Raw genomic sequence first — 23947 nt, forward strand, 5'->3', positions numbered from 1 at the left:
TTAGTTAAGAAAACATTTCCTGATGATTGTTCTCTTCAGAGCATCTCTCACTTCCTTGTTCCTCAGGCTGTACGTAATGGGGTTCAACATGGGAGTGATGACAGAGTAGGAAAGAGAAAGTATTTTCCCCATCCCTGACACAGAAGTAGAACTAGGGTGCAGATAGTTAATGATTCCTGTCCCGTAGAAGAGAGTCACCACAATGAGATGGGAGGAACAGGTGGAGAAAGCTTTACGCCTGCCCTGAACTGACGGTATCTTCAGGATGGTGAAGATGATGAGTAGGTAGGAGACCAGGATGAGAATGAAGGGCAAGGGGATGAAAATCAGGAGAATGGTGAAGATAACCACTTTATTCAGGAAGGTGACGCCACAGGCCAGCTTCAGCACTGGGGTGATGTCACAGAAGAAGTGGTTGATTTCATGGGAAACACAGAAATGCAAGTTGAATATGATTATAACGTGGCCCAGTGATCCAACCAGACCACTGAGCCATGAGCCAGAGGCCAGCCCCATGCACTTTGTGTGGTTCATGATGCTCGGATAATGCAGAGGGTGGCATATGGCCACGTATCGGTCATAAGCCATGGCAGCCAGCAGAAAGCATTCCACACCCCCTAAGGCCACAAAGAAATACATCTGTGTGGCACAGCCGAGGAAGGAGATGCTTTTATCCCCGGACAGGAGGTTCACCAACATCTTGGGGAGTGTGACTGAGGTGTAGCAGATCTCCAGGATGGACAGGACCTTGAGAAAAAAATACATGGGGGTGTGAAGAGCAGCATCTGCCATGGTGATGGTAAAGATGAGAATGTTCCCAGTGAGGGTCATCATGTAGGTTGCGAGGAACATGGAGAAGAATAGCAGGTGCAGCTGGGGATGGTCAGAGAATCCTAGGAGAATGAATCTGAAGGCATCTGTGTGATTCCCTGTCATCCTTTAGGCTGTGGTCTCCTCAGCATTAGCCTTGTACCTGTGCAAAGATAGTAATCAACATTGCCTCAAGTTCCCATTAAATTCAATGAACCTGTGGGCTCCTTACTGGGCACTGTGTTATGGTTACAGTATCGACTGGTAGGACATAAGGAGACAGGTTTCACCAGCCTGAGTAATGTCATCTTCTTAAATCCTCATGATTGAGGAAGACAAAGCTGATCCATAAAAATAACTAGTAAACCTGGGATTTTCAAAGTATCCTAAGGGAGTTACTGAGCTAAGGGAGTTAGGCACTTGACTTCCATTTGCATTTCAAGTGCCTGACTCTCTTATGCTTCTTTGAAAAATTCCATCCTAATATGAAAATAAGAAATTATTTTTTGTTATTTTCATTTCTTCTACAGTCCTGATGTTTATTTGCATATGTTTTATGTAAATTAGAAATGTTGGAAAACATTATAAAAGTGTCACCAAAAATTCACATCATGATAGACGTTAAGGCTAGCAAACAACATGGGGATCATAACACAGGACAGAGAATTTCATCCAATGATTCCTGCATCAACATGAAAAAGTTGCAGGTCAGCTGGAAGAACTTTAAGATAAACTCTCAATCTTAATTCAAAGACTCCAAATTCTAATAAATTGACTTCAGTTTTGTGCAGGAAAACAATATTAAATTACAAATGCACTTTTATTTCTTAGCTTTTGCCCTAAATGGTGAAAATTAAAGTTGGTTGAAAATTTTTCAATAGGGCAGCTCTCCATCGGAAGATACATTTTCATCAGCATGAAAACATTTCACAGGAATGTATTGATTTTAACAGTTTTTTCATTGGTAAAAAGTCTAAATGAATGGTTTTGACTTTCTGATTTTGTTTCAATCATGTCTAAAGCTTTCATTTCAATGAAATAAAAATGTTTCATTTAACTTTCCCATTCTATGGAAATTTTGACTTTTTATTCGAATTAAGAATGAAAACAAATTTTGCAATGTTGGAATTTCCCATGAAATGGAAATTCCATTTTTCAACCATCTCTAGTGGAATTATGTACTACCACTACTACTACTAGTAGTCCACACATTTTCAGCTCAAAACAGTCAAAAACTAAACATTTCCAGTTGAAAACTTCCAAAAATAAAAAACAAAACAAAAATCCTTTCATCTGAAAACCCCAATTTTTCCAGTTTTTGGCTGAAATTTTTGGGTTTTCTGAGGAAAAATTGAAAAAGTTTGAGGGAAACTGACATTTTCTCTGAAAATCATTGATTCATCAAAAATTTGATTTTCTGTTGAAAATCCCAATTTATAAATATAAAGGCCAGCACTGCTAATAAACACAGAGACTGAACAGGTCTCCCAGATCAATTCAATCAACCCAGCAACAGCATAAACATAACAAGAGTTAATCGAGAGAACTCCTCACCATAGTCTTACAATACTGCTACCCAGCCCAATCCAACACTCATTTTTCTTTGGGCAAGAGACAAAAGGTGAACAGTGCCATATGACTAGAAGTCTGACAAACTGGGACTGCTATGAACCAGGGGAGGAAGGGAATTCTAAAGATTCAGGGATTCCAATGGAGAATGTCATGCCAGCCATTAGAGTGGACCGGAAGATGAGAATTTCATTTCACGGCAACTTTTGAGGGTTCAACTTTTATTTTCTCTCTGCATTGGGCTGAAAATTAAAACATTCAAATGTTTTCAGGAAACAGAATTGTGTCAGAATGTCCATTTTCAGTATGAAAACCTGAGTGTATCAATTTGGGTCCCTCTCTGAAGGGACAGAGAGCTCTGGACCATAAAAACCTTCCCAATGAACATTTTGAGTTTGTCTACAGTGGTGCTGGAAGGCATAATTTTCATCTCAAGGAGACATACACATGTTAGCTCTGTTCAAGCTAGCAAGCTAAAGTGGTGGCATGAGGGACTAGCTACCTGAGTACATACCTAGGCTCCCAAGCAGGTACACCCTTCTCATGCCATTGTGTCTACACTTCTTTTTTTAGCATGCTATGCTGATCAGAGCTAGCACAGGTATGTCTACCCGAGATGGAAATTACAGCTCCAGTGTGGACAACCCTTTTGTGGAAACTGATACCTCCCAGTAAAACATTTCAGTTTTGACAAAATATCATATTTTGTTAAAATTTCATTTTGTCAAAAAACATTCTGACCATACTAGACATCCCCTCTCTCTTTCTTATGTCCCTTCAGGAACCTTCCATGACTCCAATTCTGGACGTATGTCATAGGAATAAAGACATCTCTTACACAAGCAGCTCCCAGGCCACTTAGGGCTTTATAGGACTAAGTCCAAAATTTTAAAACCAACTCAGAAACCAATAGGCAGCCGGTGCAGATCATAGAGCATGGGTTTCATATGTCATTGATTCTTGGGAGGTGATTGTTCTCAGTTTCAGGCTGGAGTCATGGTTCTCTGCTTGCACAGTAAGATACGCTGGACCACCTTATGGCAGATTGGGAAAGACTGAACCAGAGGTAATGTCCTATTGTTGGACAAAGCTTCCCTTTTCTCTCCTAGTGGCAGTAACCAACATCAGACGAACAGGCAAAGCAACTCTTTGGCCATCCAGGACACATCTCTATAAAGCACTTGCATAGTATGGAGAAAGGTGCAGTATAAAGAAAGAGGATGGATAGATAGATAGATACTGTGGAAAGCTAATCTACCAGAAAACTTATGTAAGATGAGTATTAGGGCAAATATAGCAAATTCCATCCCTTCTTTTGCCTCTTTGTAAAGACTGTATATTAAATCCAGTATTAATATTGTGTTATACAATCACAAAAATCTCATATTTTTGGTTACACTGTACAGTAAGCTTTCCATTTAGCAATTATTTATAAAGGTTTTGTGAATGATTGGCAGATATCATAAGCATATTCCGGACTAGATAGCATGAGTTACAGGTGGCTATAAGCACAAGAAAATGTTGCAGATGATTATAAATAGCAGTGGTCGGAACATTTTTAATTAAACATTTCTTGATCGTTTTGTGGAAACCAAAAAGTTTCATGGTGACTTATTGATTTCAATGACACTTTTGTTATTGAAAAATGTCACAGAGAGAGAGGAAGAACCAAAAAAAGATGTTTCAACAAAATTCTGTTTCACAAAATCTTTCAAAAAGTTTGGGTTTTGTTCCAAAGCCAAATGAAATTTTTTTTGGAAACCTCAAATGTCTTCACGAAGTGGAATTGATCTCTAGCCAAATCTAGTTATCCCCATTCTTCTGAGCAACTTGTTGTTCTCTATAACCATCTATAACAATTGATTAACTTTTTATTAAAACATCTAAGCATGTATTCATATTTATAGATGGGCCCATAAGATGTGTCTCAATCTTCCATGGATGTCATTTCAGTTAGATCCTGGTTTAAGCCAGTGAAACGGAAAGCAGAACTGTTCCTACTGGACCAAATTCTGATACCCTTATTCTTCATGAAGAGTGCCTTACTTCACAAGAAGCTCCACTGAAGCTGATGGAGAAGTAAAGAGGCTACTCGACATGAGTAAGTGTATCAGAACCGCTAACACAGCAGAGTCAGATGGTGGCCAACAAATGACCATGATAGCGTTCCTGATAATGCACCATTCTTTGGCAAATTATCTCATTGACTATGTATCCTGTGAAAAACAAATTCCTTACCTGCTTCTATGAGGGAAACTGCACTGACTCCATGGGACTTTGTAGGTATCAGGCAGGGGTATTTTAATGATGTTAGTTATAGTCAAGGGAACCAGTCCCTGAAGCATTCTTCAACCAAATCAAAACCAAACAAGAAAGCCTTGTGATGAAAGCCCTCCAATCTGCTCTCACTAATACCAGCACACCCCAGCTAACACAGCTCTGTGAGTTTTTCACCCTGGGAAGTGAGAAAAGTATCTGGCTTGCGGTTGCAAAGTCACGCAACAGTGACACAACAGCAGTGAAGCCTTGTGCCACTTGTGTTGCTGTTCTCCAAGCTGCAGATTGTGTCTGATTGAGCAAACATAAAAACACAAGACTTATAAAAGTTTTAATCCCATAATCACTAGGCTAAATTGAAGTATCTGGTATTGTATCCATTCAACCAAGCTGAATCTGGACTATTATCTTTGTTTATGCAGAAGGAAGGGGACTGAAGGGAGAGGGGTTTGGGTATCTGGTTTGCATTTGTCAGGGCTGAGGTCTACATCTGTTTGCCGATATGGTGGCCATAGACAACAGAAATCTAAAATAGTGGTGTATTTCAGATATATGTCTAGGTACTATTTATTTTTTATTAGTAAATAATGAAGAGGACAGGACACTGATTCAGAGTGATTTGGATCTTTTTTAATGGTGAGAATAATTAGCCATTCAAGGATAGAATCACTTGATGATTACCTGTTCTGTTCATTCCCTCAGAAGTACCTGGCATTGGCCACTGTTGGAAAACAGGTTACTGGGGTAGATGGACCATTGTTGTGACCCAATCTGGCTGTTCTTATGTTGTTAATCATTGGAACAATTTACAAAAGTTCATGGTAGATTTCCCATCACTGGCAATTTTTAAATCAAGATTGGACATTTTTTTGAAAAGATCTGCTCTAGGAATTAATTTGGGGCAGTTCTCTGGCCTGTGTTATATAGGAGATCACAATGGTCCCTTCTGGCCTTAGAATATATGAATCTATGAACCTATAAATAATCATCTGGCTGTCAGCTGGAGTGCCTCATGAGTATTATGTACTGATGCAGGAATGGAAGCTTAACAGCTCATGGCATTAACAGAAAATTATGGAAATTCTCCTACCCCTCATGAGTGAATTCCGATCTTCATAATCCCTCATTCATGGCACCGAGAATGATCAAACTGAGTGTGGTGCATACGATATGTTTGAAAACCTAGTGAGTAAAACTCCTTCATTGTTTGCAAACTCTGCTAAAGATTCCTACAAGACGATACCCAGTTCAGCCAGGTTCATCCTTAAGCTTTGCAATGGTCACAACAATAAACCAGATATTTAGCTGGTGTAAATTGGCATAACTCCATTAAAATCAGCAGAAGGACCAGCTGAAGTCTGGCCTATTACTCTTAATGCATGCCAGGGGTGACTCTGAAGTCCTTCTCTGCTGGCGAGCTCCAGGTTAATTGCTTCTGTCTCTCATATGGAAAACAAAGTAAGAAATCAGATTGATCCAAAATAGAAATTAAATACAATGGCATTTGTTTAACTTTGTTCTCACTTGCACGGGTATAAATCAGAAGTAAGCTGATTCCTCTCTCTTGCACCCTGATGTAAACCAGGAGTAACTCCATTGGAAACAATGGAACTGATTCCGCTCTCTCTCTCTGTGATGTTCCCCTCTGGTGTTATCTGGACCAGTGATTAGGGTGACCAGACGTCCCGATTTTATCGGGACAGTCCCGATATTTCCTTCTTTGTCCCGCGTCCCGACCGATGTTCGATCGGGACACTGGACAAAAAAGCAATTTTGCCCTCCACTCCGGTGCTCACGCCCCCCCCCCGACTCCGCCCCCTCCTTCCCCCATTGGATCTCTCCATGGAGGGAGGAGGTTAGGAGGAGGGAGGAGGGTCGGGCAACTACCAGGAGCGTGGGAGGGGAAGGGAAAGTTGCCGCGGCTGCCGGGGACTAGCTGGGCATGGCCCGGGCTGCGTGCAGGCAGCAGCCGGGGCTGGCTCTGGCCCGGGTGGGCAGCGTGGGCCGCCGGAGACACGCGGCGAAGAGGAGCTGCGGGGGCGAGACTTGTCCCAGGCAGGGAAGCCGGCGGACAGGGGCAAGGGGCCAGCCGGGGTCCCCATAAACTTCCCCGCCGCTGCCAGGGAGCCCCGCGCCTCTCTTGCTCGGCTGCGCTCCAGCGGCTCGCCCCGCCGGGAAGGAGCCACTGGAGCGCAGCCGAGTGGGAGAGGCGCGGGGCTCCCTGCCGGCGGCAGGACGCGCCGCATGTGCCCATGGCGGGCTGGGGGGCAGGAGGCTCTGCGGGGCTGGGAAAAGCCCTGGCTCCTGCCTGTTGCCCAGCCTGGAGCCCCAGGGAGCCCCTCAGGAGACCGGCCGCTGTTGTGGCTCGGCTGTGCCAGCCTTGGCCCCCTGCACGCTCACGCCGCTCTGCCCCCGGGGTCCCCGGCTCACATGCACTGCCGCTGCCCCGCGGCCAGCCCCGGACTTTGCTTCACAGTGCTTCTTATCGGTGTGTCCCCCCCCATGCCCTCTTTATCCCCAGCCCCTTCTGAATCGGGGCCAGCTTTTGCCCTGGGGTGGGCAGCACGTGCGCCCGGCGCGGCTGGGGCCTGCTAATGCCCCCCGCCCCCGCGAAACTGCTTTTTTTTTTTTTGCTCTGCCGCCATTTTTTTTTGCTCTGCCCCCCCTCCGCCCCTCCCCGCGTCCCGATATTTCATCCCTGTGATCTGGTCACCCTACCGGTGATCTGCTAGGTGACTCCAATCCTTGACTCTGGGAGCCAGCCTTACCCTGCTCTGCTGTGAAAACCCCCACTCCTGAGTTGTTCACGCACAGCCTGTAGCATGTAAGCTGCTCCCTGGGTTGTACAACTGAATGACACTAGCCAATATCTCTAGTCCCAGACACAGCCCTAGGAACCTCCATCTTTCAGTGTCCAGTTATGCCCGCTGGACGCTGCAAGCTTATATGAGTTCTTCAATTTAACAAAGAAAATGATATGTACCAGGCTTGTTATCCCAAGGGGAGACTCTGACATGCTTCAAACCAAACCCACTGCTTCAGGTAGAATAAACAAACAGATTTGTTAACTACAAAGATAAATTTTAAGTGATTATAAGTCAAAGCATAACAAGTCATATTTGGTGAAATGAAATAAAAGCAAAATGCATTCTAAGCTGATGTTAACACTTACAGTGCCCTTACAAACTTAGATGCTTCTCACCACAGGCTGTCTGGTTGCCCTTCAGCCAGGCTCTCCCCTTTGGTCAGTGCTTCAGTCGTTTGGTGGTGATGTCTGTAGATGGAGGTGGAAGAGAGAGGAAGAGCATGGCAAACATCTCTCCCTTTTATCATGTCCTTTCTTCCCTCTTGGCTTTGCCCCCCCACCTTCAGAGTCAGGTGAGCATTACCTCATCACAGTCCCAAACTGACCAAAGGAAGGGGCGTGACTCACTCGAAGTCCAACAGAATCTTTTGTTGCTGCTTAGGCCAGTGTCCTTTGTCCCTGTGAAGCTGGGCTGGGTTTATCCCATACCTGCCCTGATGAGGTGTGAATTGCCTCTCTGCTCTTGGAGAGGTATTGCCTGAGTTTGCTTTAAGCCATGAGGATACATTTTCGGCCTCATAACTACATACATGAAATTATAACGTGTAACATTACTATAACATTACTGTAACAATTACTGTAACATCACTATAACAACCATGCTCAGTGCATCATGAGGCTTCCGAAGACACCCAACATGACAAACTTTCCATTGGATACCACACAATCATTTTATAAAGATGAACATTGGGGTGTAGGGTGTTCCCCCGAGGTACAAAGCCTCACACTCTCATCTTCAGGGACCTAAGTGTGATTGTGGCAAAGTGGTTTATTGTGTATTTTTTTGTGCACTGTTCTTCCTGATTTCTGCACAGCCAACCCAGTATGGGAAGGGGGCGTCATAATCTGCTGATGATTCATATTTGTTGAGACACAATCACTATATATACTGCACAAATACATACACAGGGGATAAGAACCCTGGGTTCTTCAGTGCTCATATACTATGGTGATGAGCACACTATAAAAACTCTATCTATCCATCCATACATCCCTCCTGATACACCTGGTCTTTGCTCGCTATCTATCTAATTCAGATTTCCAAGCACCAAAGGGATTTGGATTCTCAATTCTCCCCCACCCTTCCTCTTTGATATTTTTAACATTGGTCATTATTTCCCATCCCCCATTAATTATAGAGTTGGTTGGATTCAAACACACTTCCCTTGTAAGACAGTCTTATGAGAAAAAGGATGTTTGTCCGATAGAAATGTCCCCATGTTGACTCCAGAGTGGATGAAATAAATAACTTCAACAAACCACTGTTCATTTGAATCTACAGCAAAATTGGTGTGAGATGAGGTCAGTACTGGTCTCAGGTGTAACTGGAAAAATACATTTAAACGGGGGCATAAATCAATAGACTTAAGTTTTGGAAACAGTGAAGAGATCAGTGGGGAGAGAGAAGGACTAATAAGAGATTAAAATAGGTCCAGTTTGAGAGAGAAGGAGATGTGCAAAGAAAACATTAGATAGATAGATAGATAGATAGATAGATAGATAGATAGATAGATAGATAGATAGATATGCAGTGTTGTAGCTCTGTTGGTTCCAGGATATTAGAGAGACAGATGGGTGAGGTAATATCTTTTATTGACACAAGTACTGTTGGTGAGAGAAACAAGCTTTTGAACTTACACAGAGCTCTTCTTCAGGTCTGGGAAAGAGATTCAGATTGTCACAGGTAAGATGGAACAGATTGGTTAGCATAAGGAGTTACCATATATTTCAAGGGTTTGTTCAAACTGAAATGGTACCTCTCTAGTCATGGGCGGGGGGAGAGGGAAGAGAGGAAAAAAAGCTGGGGGGATGGGTTTTAGTGGGTTACACATTGTTGTAATAAACCGTAAATCCATGTCTCTGTTCAGGCCATGATTTTTACTGTTTAGCAAAGTTATGAATTTAACCTCCAATACTCATCTTTTAATATATGGAGATATACACCTATTTCATAGAGCTGGAAGGGACCTTGAAAAGTTATTGAGTCCAGCCCCCTACCTTCACTAGCAGGACCAAATACTGATTTTTGCCCTATATCTCTAAGTGGCCCCCTCAAGGATTGAGCTCACAACCCTGGGTTTAGCAGACCAATGCTCAAACTACTGAGCTATCCATCCTATTATTGGAAACCAGCTCCTTAACATATATATACAATGCTAACATAAGCATATCTAGACTAGGGAAACTAATGAGAGATTATTGCTATAGCAGATGTTTTCTGTTGGGGAAATCAACATGGAAGAATGATTGTGGGGTAAGCAAGACCCACTAAGCAATATTACCTTCAGGAATTGTTAGGCCTCTCAGTAGTAAATAATCACGCCTTCTCACATGAGTCAGGTAAACTGAGACTGTATAGAAATGACATCACAACATATGTTTCTGGGAGAAAATTCTTGGCAACTAGGTTTCCTTTGTCTAAAACCCTGTAGAATGATACTGATATGATAATTTAGTGGGGGGAATGAAAACTGCACAGCCCTTCCAGGTGCAGGAGAGAGACAGATCCAACTCTTAGTCTGACAACAAAGGGTGGTAATGTATCTATTTATTTCTATATTCTCTCTAGTGCTGTACTAATCTCTGATTAATAATTTTAGATTAAATAATTGAGCCTGTTATTTCGACAATCTCAAATCGTTAATTCAGATACACAACAAATGCGAAGCATTGCAACATTCACAACAACAAAGAAAATATTTAGCTGGTGTAAATTGGCATAACTCCATTAAAATCAGCAAAAGGACCAGCTGAAGTCTGGCCTGTTAATTTTAATGCATGTCAGGGGTGACTCTGAAGTCCTTCTCTGCTGGTAAGCTCCAGGTTAATTGCTTCTGAGTCTCATCTGGAAAACAAAGTAAGAAATCAGATTGATCCAAAATAGAAATTAAATACAATAGCATTCATTTGATTTTGTTGTCACTTCCACTGCTGTAAATCAGACGTAAGCTGATTCCCCTCTCTTTCACCCTGGTGCAAATCAGTAGTAACTCCATTGGAGTCAATGGGATTGATTCCTCTCCTCTCTCATCTTCTGAGTGTGATTGGGGTAAAGTGGTTTATTGTGTATTTTTCTGTGCATTGTTCTTCCTGATTTCTGCACAGCCAACCTGGTACAGCTCAGGGGGGTTAATGGTCTTCTGATGATTAATATTCATGAGACAACCCACTTGATATGAATACTACACAAATACATATCTAACAGTGACAGACCCTGGTTGTCGGCAGGTGGGATGGAACCTGCAGCCTCGGGAGTCTAGTGCAGGAGCCTCTACTGCATGAGCTAAAAGCCAACTGGCTGTTAGCTAAGGCTATAGAGTTTTTATCTCTCTAAGTGGTCTCGGGGCCACTAGATGAGACAGAACACCACACCCAGGAGGTGTCTGCGTTACATATAGACAGGGGATTAAGAACCCTGGGTTCTTCAGCACCAAAATGCCAGTCCTTTCCACGGCAAAATTCATGTGCCTGTAAGAAACACAAAATCTACTGTCATCAGCCACTAGGGGGCAACATCTCACCCTAACTCATACTTGCAAAGCCGATGCATTACACCGGCTCCAGGAAAACCCTGAATCATGGACCTTTGAGGTGGGGGCTTTCCAGAGCCAGAGGGAGCTAATTTTACGCTGAGACCTTGGCTGGTCTCCACAAAAATGGTGGCATGGTGCAGAACACTGGCTCTGAGTTCGCAGCTCCAGATAGATGGAAATAGTTGCCACCACTTCCCCAATTACAGTGAGGCCTCATTTGGGAAGGGGGTGGCCATGGGCATGAGTAGTGTAGAAGGGAAGGTGGCTATGGCCAAGGTGGAGGCAGTGGGAGTGTACTCTGGCTGTGTACCTACATGAGCAACAATGCACCTTCACCACACCTTCTACATAGCCCCCGCCCCCACTCGCTTCATTCCCCCTCCCTCTGTCACTCACTCTCTCCCACCCTCTCTCACTGGCTGGGGGTACGGGCTCTGGGGTGGGGGTGGGGGATGGAGGGGTGGGGAAGAAGGCTTCAGGCTGGGGCAGGAGGCTGTGGTGCTGTGGGGTATGGGCTCTGGGCTAGAGATGCAGGCTCTGGGTGGGGCCAGAAATTAGGGGTGCAGGGTTTGGGAGGGGTGAGGACTCCAGCTGGGGGTGCAGGTTCTGGGGTGGTGCTGGGATGAGGGGTTTGGGGTGCAGAATGGGGCTCAGGACTGGAGCAGGGAGTTGAGGTGTTGGGAGGTACAGGCTGCAGGATGGAGTTTGGATGTGGGAGGGGACTCTGGACTGGGGCAGGGGCATCGGGGTGCATGGTCCCTGATGTGCTTACTGCAGCTGCCAGGAAGCAAGAACCGCGACCAATGAGAGCTGCGATGTGGCACCTGTGGGCACGAGGGCCACGCATGGAGCCACCCTGGCCACCTATGTGCCACAAGGACCTGGTGGCTGTTTCCGGGAGTTGCACCACCGACCAGACTTTTAATGGTCCAGTTGGCGATGCCAAATGGAGCCACCAGGGTCCCTTTTCAACCGAGCGTTCCTGTCAAAGATGGGATGCCTGGCAACCCTATTGGTCAAGTTCTGTGCTTTAGGAGCTGAGGGGCAATAGTTCTAGCCCTGCCTCCCCAAGGGTGGGTTGATGCCATTTGTGCAGCGATTCCATGTTTTTTGCTTACTCCAAAAGGCAATAACCCATTCTCATCCAGATAATGGCGGAAGTGTGAGGATCATATAAAAAAGATGCCGTGTTTGGGTTGAAACCCAAGGTGGAAAGCCATCTATACTACACCAGAAGTGAGGGAGGTATTCAAGGCTCCAGTGGTTTGGGTGCTAACCTGGCACTTGAAACACCTGTGTTTAATTTCTGGTGTGACATTAAGCAAGTCACTTAGCTTCTCTGTGGTTCAATGTCCCTAAATCGGGTTTATAGGAATTCCCGATCTCACACTGGACCGGAGAATACAGCAGATTGACTATATAGCGTGGTGTTTCAGGCACTCAGCTGGGATGTAAAAGACTCAAGTTCCTGCTCCAATGATTGTTTAATTATGTTAGATAACGTGGAACAGCTTTGACAGGAGAGACTGAGAAAAGTCTGCTTTAGAATCCCCAATAGTTTAGTGATTAGGATTCTGAGACAGGAGATCTGGATTCAATTCCTAGCAGAGTGGGGATTCAAACTTGGGTCTCACACACACTAAGTGAGTGCTGTAACCACTGGATTGGGTTGGTGGAGGAGGGCAGCAGCATCTCCTCTTGTGGCTGTGTTTTGTGCAAGGTTTTTTAAACAAAAAGCAAAATATTTTCTAGTTTTTGTTTTTCATTGCAAAATTGGAAAAAATTCCACAAAGCATTTGGGGGGTTTTGGTGGGAAAAACTGTTTTGTTTTGTTTTTTAATTCCATTCAACATTTTTCATGGAAAATATGTACCCACTTTTCACCACCTCTGGTGTTTACCCAGGAAACAGTATGGAGATGTGAACTTCTTTTGCTCCTCCACACTGAGATTTTCAAAACCTCCTATGGGCTGCCCCATTCCTCAAATACCTTATCCATCTTTGAGAGGGACAAGTTGGGTGAGGTTATATCTTTCATTGGACCAACTTCTGTTGGTGGAAGGGACAAGCTTTCACACTTCACAGGGCTCTTCTTCAGGTATGGGGAAATTACTCAGAGTGTTACAGCTAAACACACAGTGGGGCAGATTGTTCATCATGAGGAATAAACTCATGTTGCAGGAGGAAACTTAAAATGACATGGGCAATTAACACCAGTAAATGATATTACCTCGTCCACCTTGTCTCTCTCATATTCTGTATTCAACACTGCTACCGCAACACTGCAATTATTCAGCTTTAAGAACATAAGAACATAAGAAAGGCCGTACCGGGTCAGACCAAAGGTCCATCTAGCCCAGTATCCTGTCTACCGACAATGGCCAATGCCAGGTGCCCCAGAGGAAGTGAACCTAACAGGCAATGATCAAGTGATCTCTCCCCTGCCATCCATCTCCATCCTCTGACAGACAGAGGCTAGGGACACCATTCCTTACCCGTCCTGGCTAATAGCCATTAATGGACTTAACCACCATGAATTTATCCAGTTCTCTCTTAAACTCTGTCATAGTCCTAGCCTTCACAACCTTCTCAGGCAAGGAGTTCCACAAGTTGACTGTGCGCTGCGTGAAAAAGAACTTCCTTTTATTTGTTTTAAACCTGATGCCTATTAATTTCATTTGATGACCCCTAGTTCTTGTATTATGGGAATAAGTAAATAACTTTTCCTTATCCACTTTCTCCACATCACTCATGATTTTATATACCTCTATCATATCCCCCCTTAGTCTCCTCTTTTCCAAGCTGAAGAGTCCTAACCTCTTTAATCTCTCCTCATATGAGACCCGTTCTAAACCCTTAATCATTTTAGTTGCCCTTTTCTGAACCTTTTCCAGTGCCAGTATATCTTTTTTGAGATGAGGAGACCACATCTGTACGCAGTATTCAAGATGAGGGCGTACCACTGATTTATATAAGGGCAATAATATATTCTCAGTCTTATTCTCTATCCCCTTTTTAATGATTCCTAACATCCTGTTTGCTTTTTTGACCTCCTCTGCACACTGCGTGGACATTTTCAGAGAACTATCCACGATGACTCCAAGATCTTTTTCCTGAATTGTTGTAGCTAAATTAGCCCCCATCATATTGTATGTATAGTTGGGATTATTTTTTCCAATGTGCATTACTTTACATTTATCCACATTAAATTTCATTTGCCATTGACAATCTTCTCCTTAACCATAACATGTTCCCTTTGAACCCAGCCTAAGTAACTTGATTAGGCAATAACTCATAGATTCCAAGTCAAAAGGGACCCTTTGTTGGGATTCCCTCTGGGACCTTTTCCACTCAGCCTATCCATAACACCTTGTCTACTTCTGGGAGAACACTTCATCCAGTTCTCTGGGATCCAAAACACTCAGTTCGACTCCATATTTCATCACTCAGGTTCCTTTATCTGGCATACAGCAAAGCTACTCTGAGTTGATCAAAATCAAGTGTAGGGATGAGTATAGGGCATATCACACCTCCAAAGTTACAGAGACAACCTCTTCCTTTACATACATTTACACGTTTCATTCAATTTGCTGTACATTACACCACACATTTTTGGATCAGTTTGGTTACTTTGCTGGAACTATTTCCTGTATAAGATGCCCTGTCCATGTGCTGTTCATGTGGAACCTGATCTTTCCATTCCTGGTTTATCTTGTCCATTGTCCCTAGCATCAGGGTGTTGCAGCTTATCTTAGCTAGCATGACATCCTGACTCCAGCATGCTGCTTGTCCAGCCCCTGTTTACAACTTAAACTTCCATTCACCTTCCCGATCATACCCACTCAGAAATGAGGCAAGTTACTGATGTTAAGACAGGTCTACACCATTGTGATCATCTAGTCTGACCTGTATAACACAGGCCAGAGAACTTCCCCAAAATAATTTCTACAGCAGAGCTTTTGGAAAAACATGGAATCATGCAAGTACATGGAGATTTTACCTATCTCACAGAGCTTGAAGGGACCCTGAAAGGTCATTAAGTCTAGCTCCCTGCCTTCACTAACAGAACCAAGTACTGATTTTGCCCCAGATCCCTAAGTGCCCCCTCAAGAATTGAAATCACAACCCTTTGATTAGCAGATCAATGCTCAAACAACTGAGCTAGCCATCCCTCCCCACCTTCATGTCTAGGGTGCAGATTAGTTACACAGTTACCCCCCATCGGGTATTCCTGCAGAAGAACAACCTGTCAGCTCTCTGAAGTGTCAGAGGGGAAGGACTGTGGAGCAAATAAACCCAGAGGAAATTCTCCATCAAAACGTTGTGAAAGAACACCCAATTCTTGGCTGCTGCAAACTGAAAATCAGTTTACATTTCGGCTTGCTAAAATAAATTTGTCTTTCACTTGTTTAGCTGCTGAAAACAAACCAACCTCTTCCCCCTGCCAAACTTTCATGTTTCAGTTTTTCAATGAATACCTGAAAAAACAGCAAAAAATGTGAAGAGAATATTTGAATCAAAATTATTCATGTCAGAAAAAAATCATTTCCCACCAGTTCCAGGAGTGGATTATCCCAGTGGCCTTCCCCTCCCTACTTACAATGGTAAAATCCCTCTCCATGAGGTCATGACAGCTGTGCTACATAGTGCCTCCTACAAGGACACTGGCTCACTGCCTGACAGAATAACCACAGTGTATAGAAAATAAAGAATTGGGCCATTTTCCTTTCACTACTTCTTTTAATTAATTGTTATTTCTGCACTGCATAGAGACTCTCATGTCCTTGGGATAAAACAACTTTCTTGCCACTTCTCTCAGTGCTTCCTGCACTTGCTGGTTCCGTAGTGTGTAAATAAAAGGGTTCAGCAAGGGGGCAAGCACGGTGTTGATGATGGCGAGGCCTTTGTTGAGGTCCAGGTCTTCTTCCTGAATGGGCCTGACATACATGAGAATGCAGCTTCCATAGCAGATGGAGATGACAATGAGGTGGGAGGAGCAGGTGGAGAAAGCCCGTTGGCGCTCCTTGGCAGAGGGGATCTGCATGATGGTGATGAGGATGTAGGTGTAGGACACTAATATTAGCAATAAGGTGCTGAGCAGGGTGAAGAAAGCCAGCAGGAAATGGATAAGCTCCAGGAGATGCTTGTCTCCACAGGAGATCTGCAGCAGAGGGGTATAGTCGCAGAAGAAGTGGTTGATTACATTGGATTTGCAGAATGAGAGCTGGCTGGTCAGGACAATAGGTGTAAGAATGAGGAGAAGACCTCCCACCCAGGAGAAAATAACCAGCAGGAAGCACAGTCTTTGGCTCATGATGGACGTATACCGGAGCGGGCAGCATATAGCCACATAGCGGTCAAACGACATGGCTGTCAACAGGAAAAATTCCGTACCCCCAAAGAAGAAGTGGAAAAAATACTGTGAGAGGCAAGCGGCAAAGGATATTGTTCTCCTCTCTGTCCTAAGATCTGTCAGCATCCTGGGGACGACGACTGTGGTTAAGCAGATCTCTAAGAAGGACAAGTCCTGGAGGAAGAAGTACATAGGGCTGTGGAGGCGGTAGTCAGTGCAGGTGATGATGATGAGGAGGACGTTCCCCATTAAGGTCAACGTGTAGGCTAAGAAAAGCACCCCGAAGAGGAGTCGTTTCAGCTCAGGGATACTGGTGAGCCCCAACAGAATGAACTCTGGCATCTGAGTTTGGTTTCTCATTGATGCTCTTGGAAACCAAAAGAGGAATAATTCTCAATGTTTCGCAAATACACACACACATAAAGAGCCTATAAACTTCTGCTCCTGGCTATCAATAATTAAATCAACAGGCAAAACCTTTGCACAACCAGTTGATGAAATGTTCAAATGGTGAGGTAGAGGGAGGGGCAGTTACTTTATAGAGCTCAGCAATTTTTATTTTCTGAAACACTTTTGCGAATTTTTAATTCAACTCACTTAATTTATGAGCCGATATCTACTGAGCGCATCATGACAATTTCTTACCCAGTCATTGTACTGCAGCAATCCATTGACATGGATCTGGGGAGAGAATATGGCAGATTCTAACACTTAATCCTTTATGAATCACTTTATAACCAGTAAGTGATCTGCACAAAACTCCCCTGAAGTCAATGGGCCCATATAGGTAAAAACGTCTCATCACTGGAGATACAGAGAGACTCAGTTTTAGAACATAGGACATTCTATAGTCTCTTGCTTCCAGTCCGCATTGCTTTAAAACAAAACTGGTTTCCCAGCTATGCTGGTGTAATACAGAGGAAAAATTTACTTCTGAACTAAAACCATAATTTAAAAAATGGAATAAATCATCAGCCGGCATTCCATTGACATAAATGGAGCCTTGTCACTATATACCAGCTGGGGATCTGACCACTGACTCCATTGGAGCTATGGCTGATATACACTAGGTCATGTTGACTTCAATGGAGCTACACATATTTACACCAAATAAGGAGATGGCACGTTGACTCCATTAGCTGGGAAGCAGGTCAAATGATTTCACTTTTCTGTGATAAATAAAAGCAAAGAACCAGCTTGCCCACTTGCTCAGAAAGATTTTGGAGACTGGAGCAATATTTGGAGATACTTTATTTTCTATCACACAGAGAAAGTCACTTGATCGTATAAGCTAAGTCATCTCAAGACTAAGATCTTTTGAAATCCCAGCCAAGGTGGCTCAAATTGGTGATACAGAAATTGAGATACCCAAAAGCAAGGGTCCTCACTGGAAGGGCTGGCTACCAAAAAGTTGAGTATAAGAACATTGACTTACTTGTCTTACAGCCCAAATAATGTGAGATTGATTTAAGTGACATTTGTAAATCACTCTGAAGAATCACAGTGCAAACATTTCCTTAGATAGTCTACAGTAATACTTAAATATACTCCATCATGGTAGTATCTGAAGGTACGAGTACACTTAAAATTCTACAGCAGTACACCTGCTACTGGGGGGTTGGGGTGGATCTGGACCTGGATCTGTGAAGATACCCAAAGCACACCAAGAAATCTGTTGTCTACAGACAGGCACCCAAACACCCCAGAATATGCTCCAAGGAGAGAGTGCATCTTAGCACACTTAAAACTGCATTCATCTGTGGAGCAAAACAAAGCCCTCACTCTGAATTTGGAGCAACAAGCCAGAGGCAGCTTTATTTCAAGCAATTGCAATATGCACAGGAGAGTACACACGGGCAGGTCTCCGTTAGATAAAAAATTAGGCAGCTTTTATACCTTTCATTGAATACAATAATGAGCAACAGCTGCATTGTTATACATTTTCTTCCTGATATCTCACTTTTCTCATTAATTTCTGCCACAGTCTACATTCTATTCTTATCTAACACAAGGTCAAAACAGTATCTCTTACAGTCTGTTCCCAATCGCTTTCTCGGTTTCCACCCACCTAGGCCCTGCCTTCAAGTCTCGCGTTATTAGAGTCAGTGTCAGCCTGACTTTGTTAGTCTGATTCTTTCTCTATTCCTAGAAACTAAGATATCTGCATTCAAATTCCCTTTATCCTTTTCTCCACTTCCACACTACCCCCTTTTGTGCTTCCAGCATGACTATCAATCTTAAACCTCCATGTTCATCAAACCTTGTATCTCGGATTCTAGATCAAATGGTTCAGCCTCATGGATTTTGGTTGGATGCAACGACAATGCATGGTTAGTATGAACATAGAAGGTGTTATTATTATTACATCCTTTACAACAACAATAACCTAACCCTAAACTAAAAAAACAACAATAAAAGCATTAACATTCCTATTATAATAATATGATGGGGTTGTTATATAACCTTAGTCACAAAACACAATACATCATACTCAGTACATAAAATAGACACTCTATAGGCTGTATGGAAAGCATCCCAGGCCGAGGGAAGCAGGAAGCTGCCGGGGAGAGGGGATCTGCCCGTCAGTTGCGGAGCACTTGGCCGCCGAGCCCTGAGCTGCCGCAGGAGGCGGCCGCTCTGAGCGTGGGACGCGATGGCTGAGGAGCCCAGCCACTTCGGTCCTCCGGCCGCACCCGCCACCCCCCGAAATGGCTCCTCCAGAGTCCGGCCATGCTGCCCCCCCCTTGCCTGCAGGAGCCCAGCAGCGGCCCGGCAAGCTCCGCTTTTGAAAAAAATGCTGGGCTGCCCAGGCCGAGGGAACCAGGAAGCTGCCGGGGAGAGGGGATCTGCCCGCCAGCTGCTGCCCACCCCACTGCTCTGCTCCCCCTGTCCCCGGGAGAAGCGAGCAGCACCTGCCCGCCACCCCTTCCCCCATGCCCGCCCCCCGATCCCCTCCGAGGGGGGCGCAGCATGGCCGCAGCGTGGCCAGAGGATCCAAGTGGGGGGCATGGAGCGGCCAGAGGAGGAGCCAAGGGGGGGCACCTTTTTAATGTTTGCTCCCCCTGCACTGAGAAGCTGGCTATGCCACTGTTTTGGAGCATATGAATTGCCCTTGTAATTCAGAGATTTTCTGGATCTCTGGTAGGAGTAAAAGCTAATTTTGGAATCCATCAGGTGCTAAGGCAGTCCAAATAAAGGGTATCTGGAACCTAAGGGCTGATTGTAAAATTCTAGCCGCAGGCCAATAAATGATATTATTGCCTGCAGCAGTGGTGAGATTAAAATGTATGTCCTGCAAAGTGGTGGCTTTAACATACACACAGCTATCATTAGCTTGGAAAAGCAGGTGTCCTGTCAGTGTAGTTCATTGTCCCATACCTTCCCAACAGATGTTGTCATAAATAGTGACAACTTCCCCGGGCTTCAGTTTACGTACACACTGAAGCTGTGGGGGTTCTAATGGCCAAAGTGTCCATTGATTCCCTATCCCTATCCAAACATTGGGTGTTATTCCAGGAGCACTGACTATAAATCTGTTAGGCAAAGCAGGTGGTTTGCCCACATGCATCCTCCCCACGGACCCGGCAGGATTCGGTATGTGGGAGCCCACACCCCTCCAACCGGCCCATATGCTTGGAAAGAGTCAGGGCCGGCTCCAGCTTTTTTGCCGCCCCAAACGGTGAAGAAAAAAAAAAGCCCAATTGAGCTGCCGCCGAAGTGCCACCGAAGAGAAAGAGAGGGAGTCAGGGACCCGCCGCGGAATTGCCACTGAAGACCCGGACATGCCGTCCAATAACAGACGGAGCACCGCCCCTTTCTATTAGCCAACCCAGGCACCTGCTTCCTTCGCTGGTGCCTGAAGACGGCCCTGGAAAGAGCACTGTGAGCGTCTGCAGTTCCACCCTGAAAATCTCAAAGTATTTCTCCATAGCCATAGATCAGATGATACTCCTGAGGTATCTGTAAGGGCAGTGGGCCAAGCCTGATGCTCAAGATCACTCCGAATGGCCATCAGCTGATCATTCAGAAAATCCTGAATTTCTGAACATTCCAGATCCCACTGCAATGCCTTCCCTTGATATTTAGCACCATCGTTGTCAGCAGTTTCTGGGTTATTGAACTAAGGGCAGAAATAAAATGTAAATCACCAACTCCAGCCTGCACCTGGGTTAACTGTGCTCCAGTAATAAAACCAGTGGCCTTTTCCAGTTGCTCTAATTTTTCATCATATGGTTGGCCTTTATAAATGTTCCAAACTGCTTCTGCACTATTGGCACCATTCCATAGGGATCACTAAGGTGCAAAGGCCTTGGCCATTTGGTTTCATCAGAGTATATGGTATTGTCTGTATTAGGATGTGTTACAGGGGTGGTAGTGGTAGTGGTCATGGCAGCAAGATGCCTTTGGTATCTTGCATCTGAAAGCCAATTAGAGAGGGCTATACATGCTAAAGATACTTGTCCGAAAGCACAGAGCCCAGTCCCCAGAATAAACCCAAACCACCACTCAATACCACTGTCCCAAGCGTGGTTCCCACAAGTTCCTCCCTGGCAGGTTACGATACTCCGTCTCTTCCACCAGGGCCAATTCTTAATGTCTTTTGTAGTCAAGAATCCCTGGACTTTGGCGGTTTCAGCGGAATGAACATACCTTCTTTTTTCCTGGAACAGTCATGGTTCAGCATCATACAGGGGACAGGTTACCAGCACATCACCCTGTAATAACTGGGTTCCTCCAGCAGATGGTGAATGTATGGTGGTTCTGTTAGTGGACAAGGGAGAGTTTACCAGCACTTCACCTTGTCCTTTTCTCCTGCTGTCCAGAAGGAGGAAAAGAAGTACCAGAAGGAGGGACAGGCTGATCAGCAGTCAGGGGGTCATCTCGAGGTGGAGGGGCCTTCTTGCAGGGTCCAAGCAGTTAGTCCTTGGCACTTCACAGCGATGTTGGTAGTTAGCAGAACTTGGTAAAGGCCTTTCCAGCGCAGAGCCAGAGCAGTCTTTCGCTGATGGACCTTTATGCAGACCCAGTTTCCTGGTTCCAGCGAGTGTCAGGGTTGCTCAGGATCCTTGGGGTAGTGCTTCTTTCACCTGTGTATAAAAAGACCTGACACATTTCATTAGTGCCTGGTAATAATTAAGCATCGTGTCATCCATTAAATGAATGTCCATCTGGGCAAAGGTCAGCGGAGGTGCCACTGGAAGCCGCATCGGGTGTCCTGTTAGAATCTCATGAGGGCTGAGTCCAGTCTTTGGATCAGGAGTGGCCCTCATATCCATCAATGCTAATGGGAGGACATCTGGCCACTTTAAGTTCATCTCAGCACAAATCTTGGCCAGTTTATTTTTCAAAATCCCATTTTGACATTCCACTGTCCCAGCAGACTGTGGGTGATGGGGGCAGTGGAGGTTGTGCTGAAGTTGCAAACCTGCACATAACTCCTTTACAATCTGTCCGGTAAAATGAGTTCCACAATCACTGTTAATACTCACAGGGATGCCAAATTTTGGAATGAAATCCTTAAGCAAAATTTTCACAACAGTCTTGGCATCTGCCCGTCTGCAGGGGAAGGCTTCAACCCAGCTTGAAAAACATCAACTAATACTAACACATACTCATAGTTACAACATTTAAACATTTGCATAAAATCAATCTAAATATTTACAAAAGATCCCCAAGAGGCTGTTTTCCCAATATTATATTGCTGACCCTTCTCCCTCAGTGAGTCTCCAGGAAAGGCAGATCAGCACTGTATGTGGCCAACACTGTTGCAAGCATCGCAAAGCATTTTGGAGAGGGTCAGAGGTGTGTGAGTAGAAAGTGGAAGTTTCCTTTGCAGGTACAAGGGGCCGAGGGGGGGAAGAGAAGAAGAAGAAAGGAGCAGAGAATGAATGAATTCAACATTGCAACTAGCAAACTCAGTTCAAAGATAAAAAACGCTGGCTCCCACCCAAGGATACTGCTCATAGCCAAAACTTGGCTGAGAGCCGAGAAAGTCAGGGCTTGAATGTGCCCGAAAGAAATCCAGCTGCATAGGCCTTCAAAATAGCAAGACCAGCAGGAAGGAAAACAACAGATCTAAGACTACAGGGATGGAAAACACCAACTACCAGGCAAATTAAAATCAGGTGCATACCAATCTCATTAACTGCAGCAATCAACCCCCCTTTGCTCAAAATAGGGCAAGAGCACCTGAGGCACAACCAAGCGGCCGTCCGGGGAACGCCAAAGGTGATCAGTGTGTAAAGTGCACCCAGCAGCACTCCAAAAACATTTCTCAACTTTTCGTGCAGCCTCTGTCACGTATATTAAAACCTTAGTATTTCCTGATAGTATCCAAACCACTTTGTCTTCCAAGTTGGATAAAACAAGTATCTGCATTTAGCTCTAACCCTTCCATTTGATTTTGAACTAGGCTGTCCTGTAGAAAATTAAACACAACAATTCTAGTCACAAGACAAAACACCACAAGGACATAGGACACAGAACACAATTTCTATTGTGCCAGTAAATGCATGGTATGTTGGATTGCTCTTTAGCTGGCATTAGCTTTCTTTAATTTTCTAAAAGGCAACAATATATTTCTAACCCTTCTGGGGCAATCAGTATTGTTTAAAATATTTCTTTCTTGTACAAATACCCTTGCTGATTGCAGGCAAAACAGAGGGATTACCCCCATATTTTTCTGTTTGTTTCATAGGCAGGCCAGGTTTCAGTGGCTTCTACCTTATCAATTAGGTAATTTGCATTAGCACACAGATGCTTTCTGGCTCGCTTTTAGATCCAGAGCCATTCACAGGTTAAAAACTTTACTTAAAAGGGACACAATTAACTTTTACCAGAGTTCTGATTGCCTGTTACCTTTAACTCCTGTTTTCAAAAACACACAGTAATCCAAAAAAGAAAACACCACCTATTGTAGCCCCTTGGAGCCTAATAGGATTTTTAATTAAGTAGCATTGCATATTTGCATTTTCCTCACCCCTTTTACAATATACACCACACATATTCTTTTCCTTGACATTCCTTTCATACATGTTGGGTGGTTAAATTCCAATAGAACACCCAGATGTTTTCTCTAATCCGACTAAAATGTTCATAGCCAAGTGATTTTAATTAAATAGTCTCTTTGCCTGGATTTATTTACAGACATTTCTTTCGAAAGGGGCCCATTTTCCCTTCAGAATGGCTGCAAAGAAACCAAGAATTCTTTTTCTTTTAGCGTTTCTTTTTACAAAATCCAACTGATAATTCCCTCCAGCAACTACAGAGTTAACTTCTTACTTTTTCCTTAAATCACTTGCTTATTTTCCCAAAATGACA

The 23947-nt window shown here is 44.2% G+C and overlaps 2 protein-coding genes across 2 annotated transcripts; both read right to left on the reverse strand.

Moving 5' to 3' along the window:
• Positions 1-936, reverse strand: LOC128846107 (olfactory receptor 10A7-like). The gene has a single exon (XM_054045178.1). The coding sequence runs from the start codon at positions 934-936 to the stop codon at positions 1-3; it is 936 nt and encodes a 311-aa protein (XP_053901153.1).
• A 15082-nt stretch (positions 937-16018) lies between these two features.
• On the reverse strand, positions 16019-16987 carry LOC128846108 (olfactory receptor 2AP1-like). The gene has a single exon (XM_054045179.1). It carries the CDS (start codon positions 16985-16987, stop codon positions 16019-16021), a length of 969 nt encoding a protein of 322 aa, XP_053901154.1.
• Positions 16988-23947: the final 6960 nt, after the last annotated feature.

The sequence above is a fragment of the Malaclemys terrapin genome, chromosome 12 (genome assembly GCF_027887155.1).
Source record: "Malaclemys terrapin pileata isolate rMalTer1 chromosome 12, rMalTer1.hap1, whole genome shotgun sequence".
Taxonomy (NCBI): Eukaryota; Metazoa; Chordata; order Testudines; family Emydidae; genus Malaclemys; species Malaclemys terrapin.

Excerpts from the sequence above, each read along its gene's own strand:
- LOC128846108 (XM_054045179.1), bottom strand. The coding sequence starts at position 16,987 with ATGAGAAACCAAACTCAGATGCCAGAGTTCATTCTGTTGGGGCTCACC.
- LOC128846107 (XM_054045178.1), bottom strand. The coding sequence starts at position 936 with ATGACAGGGAATCACACAGATGCCTTCAGATTCATTCTCCTAGGATTC.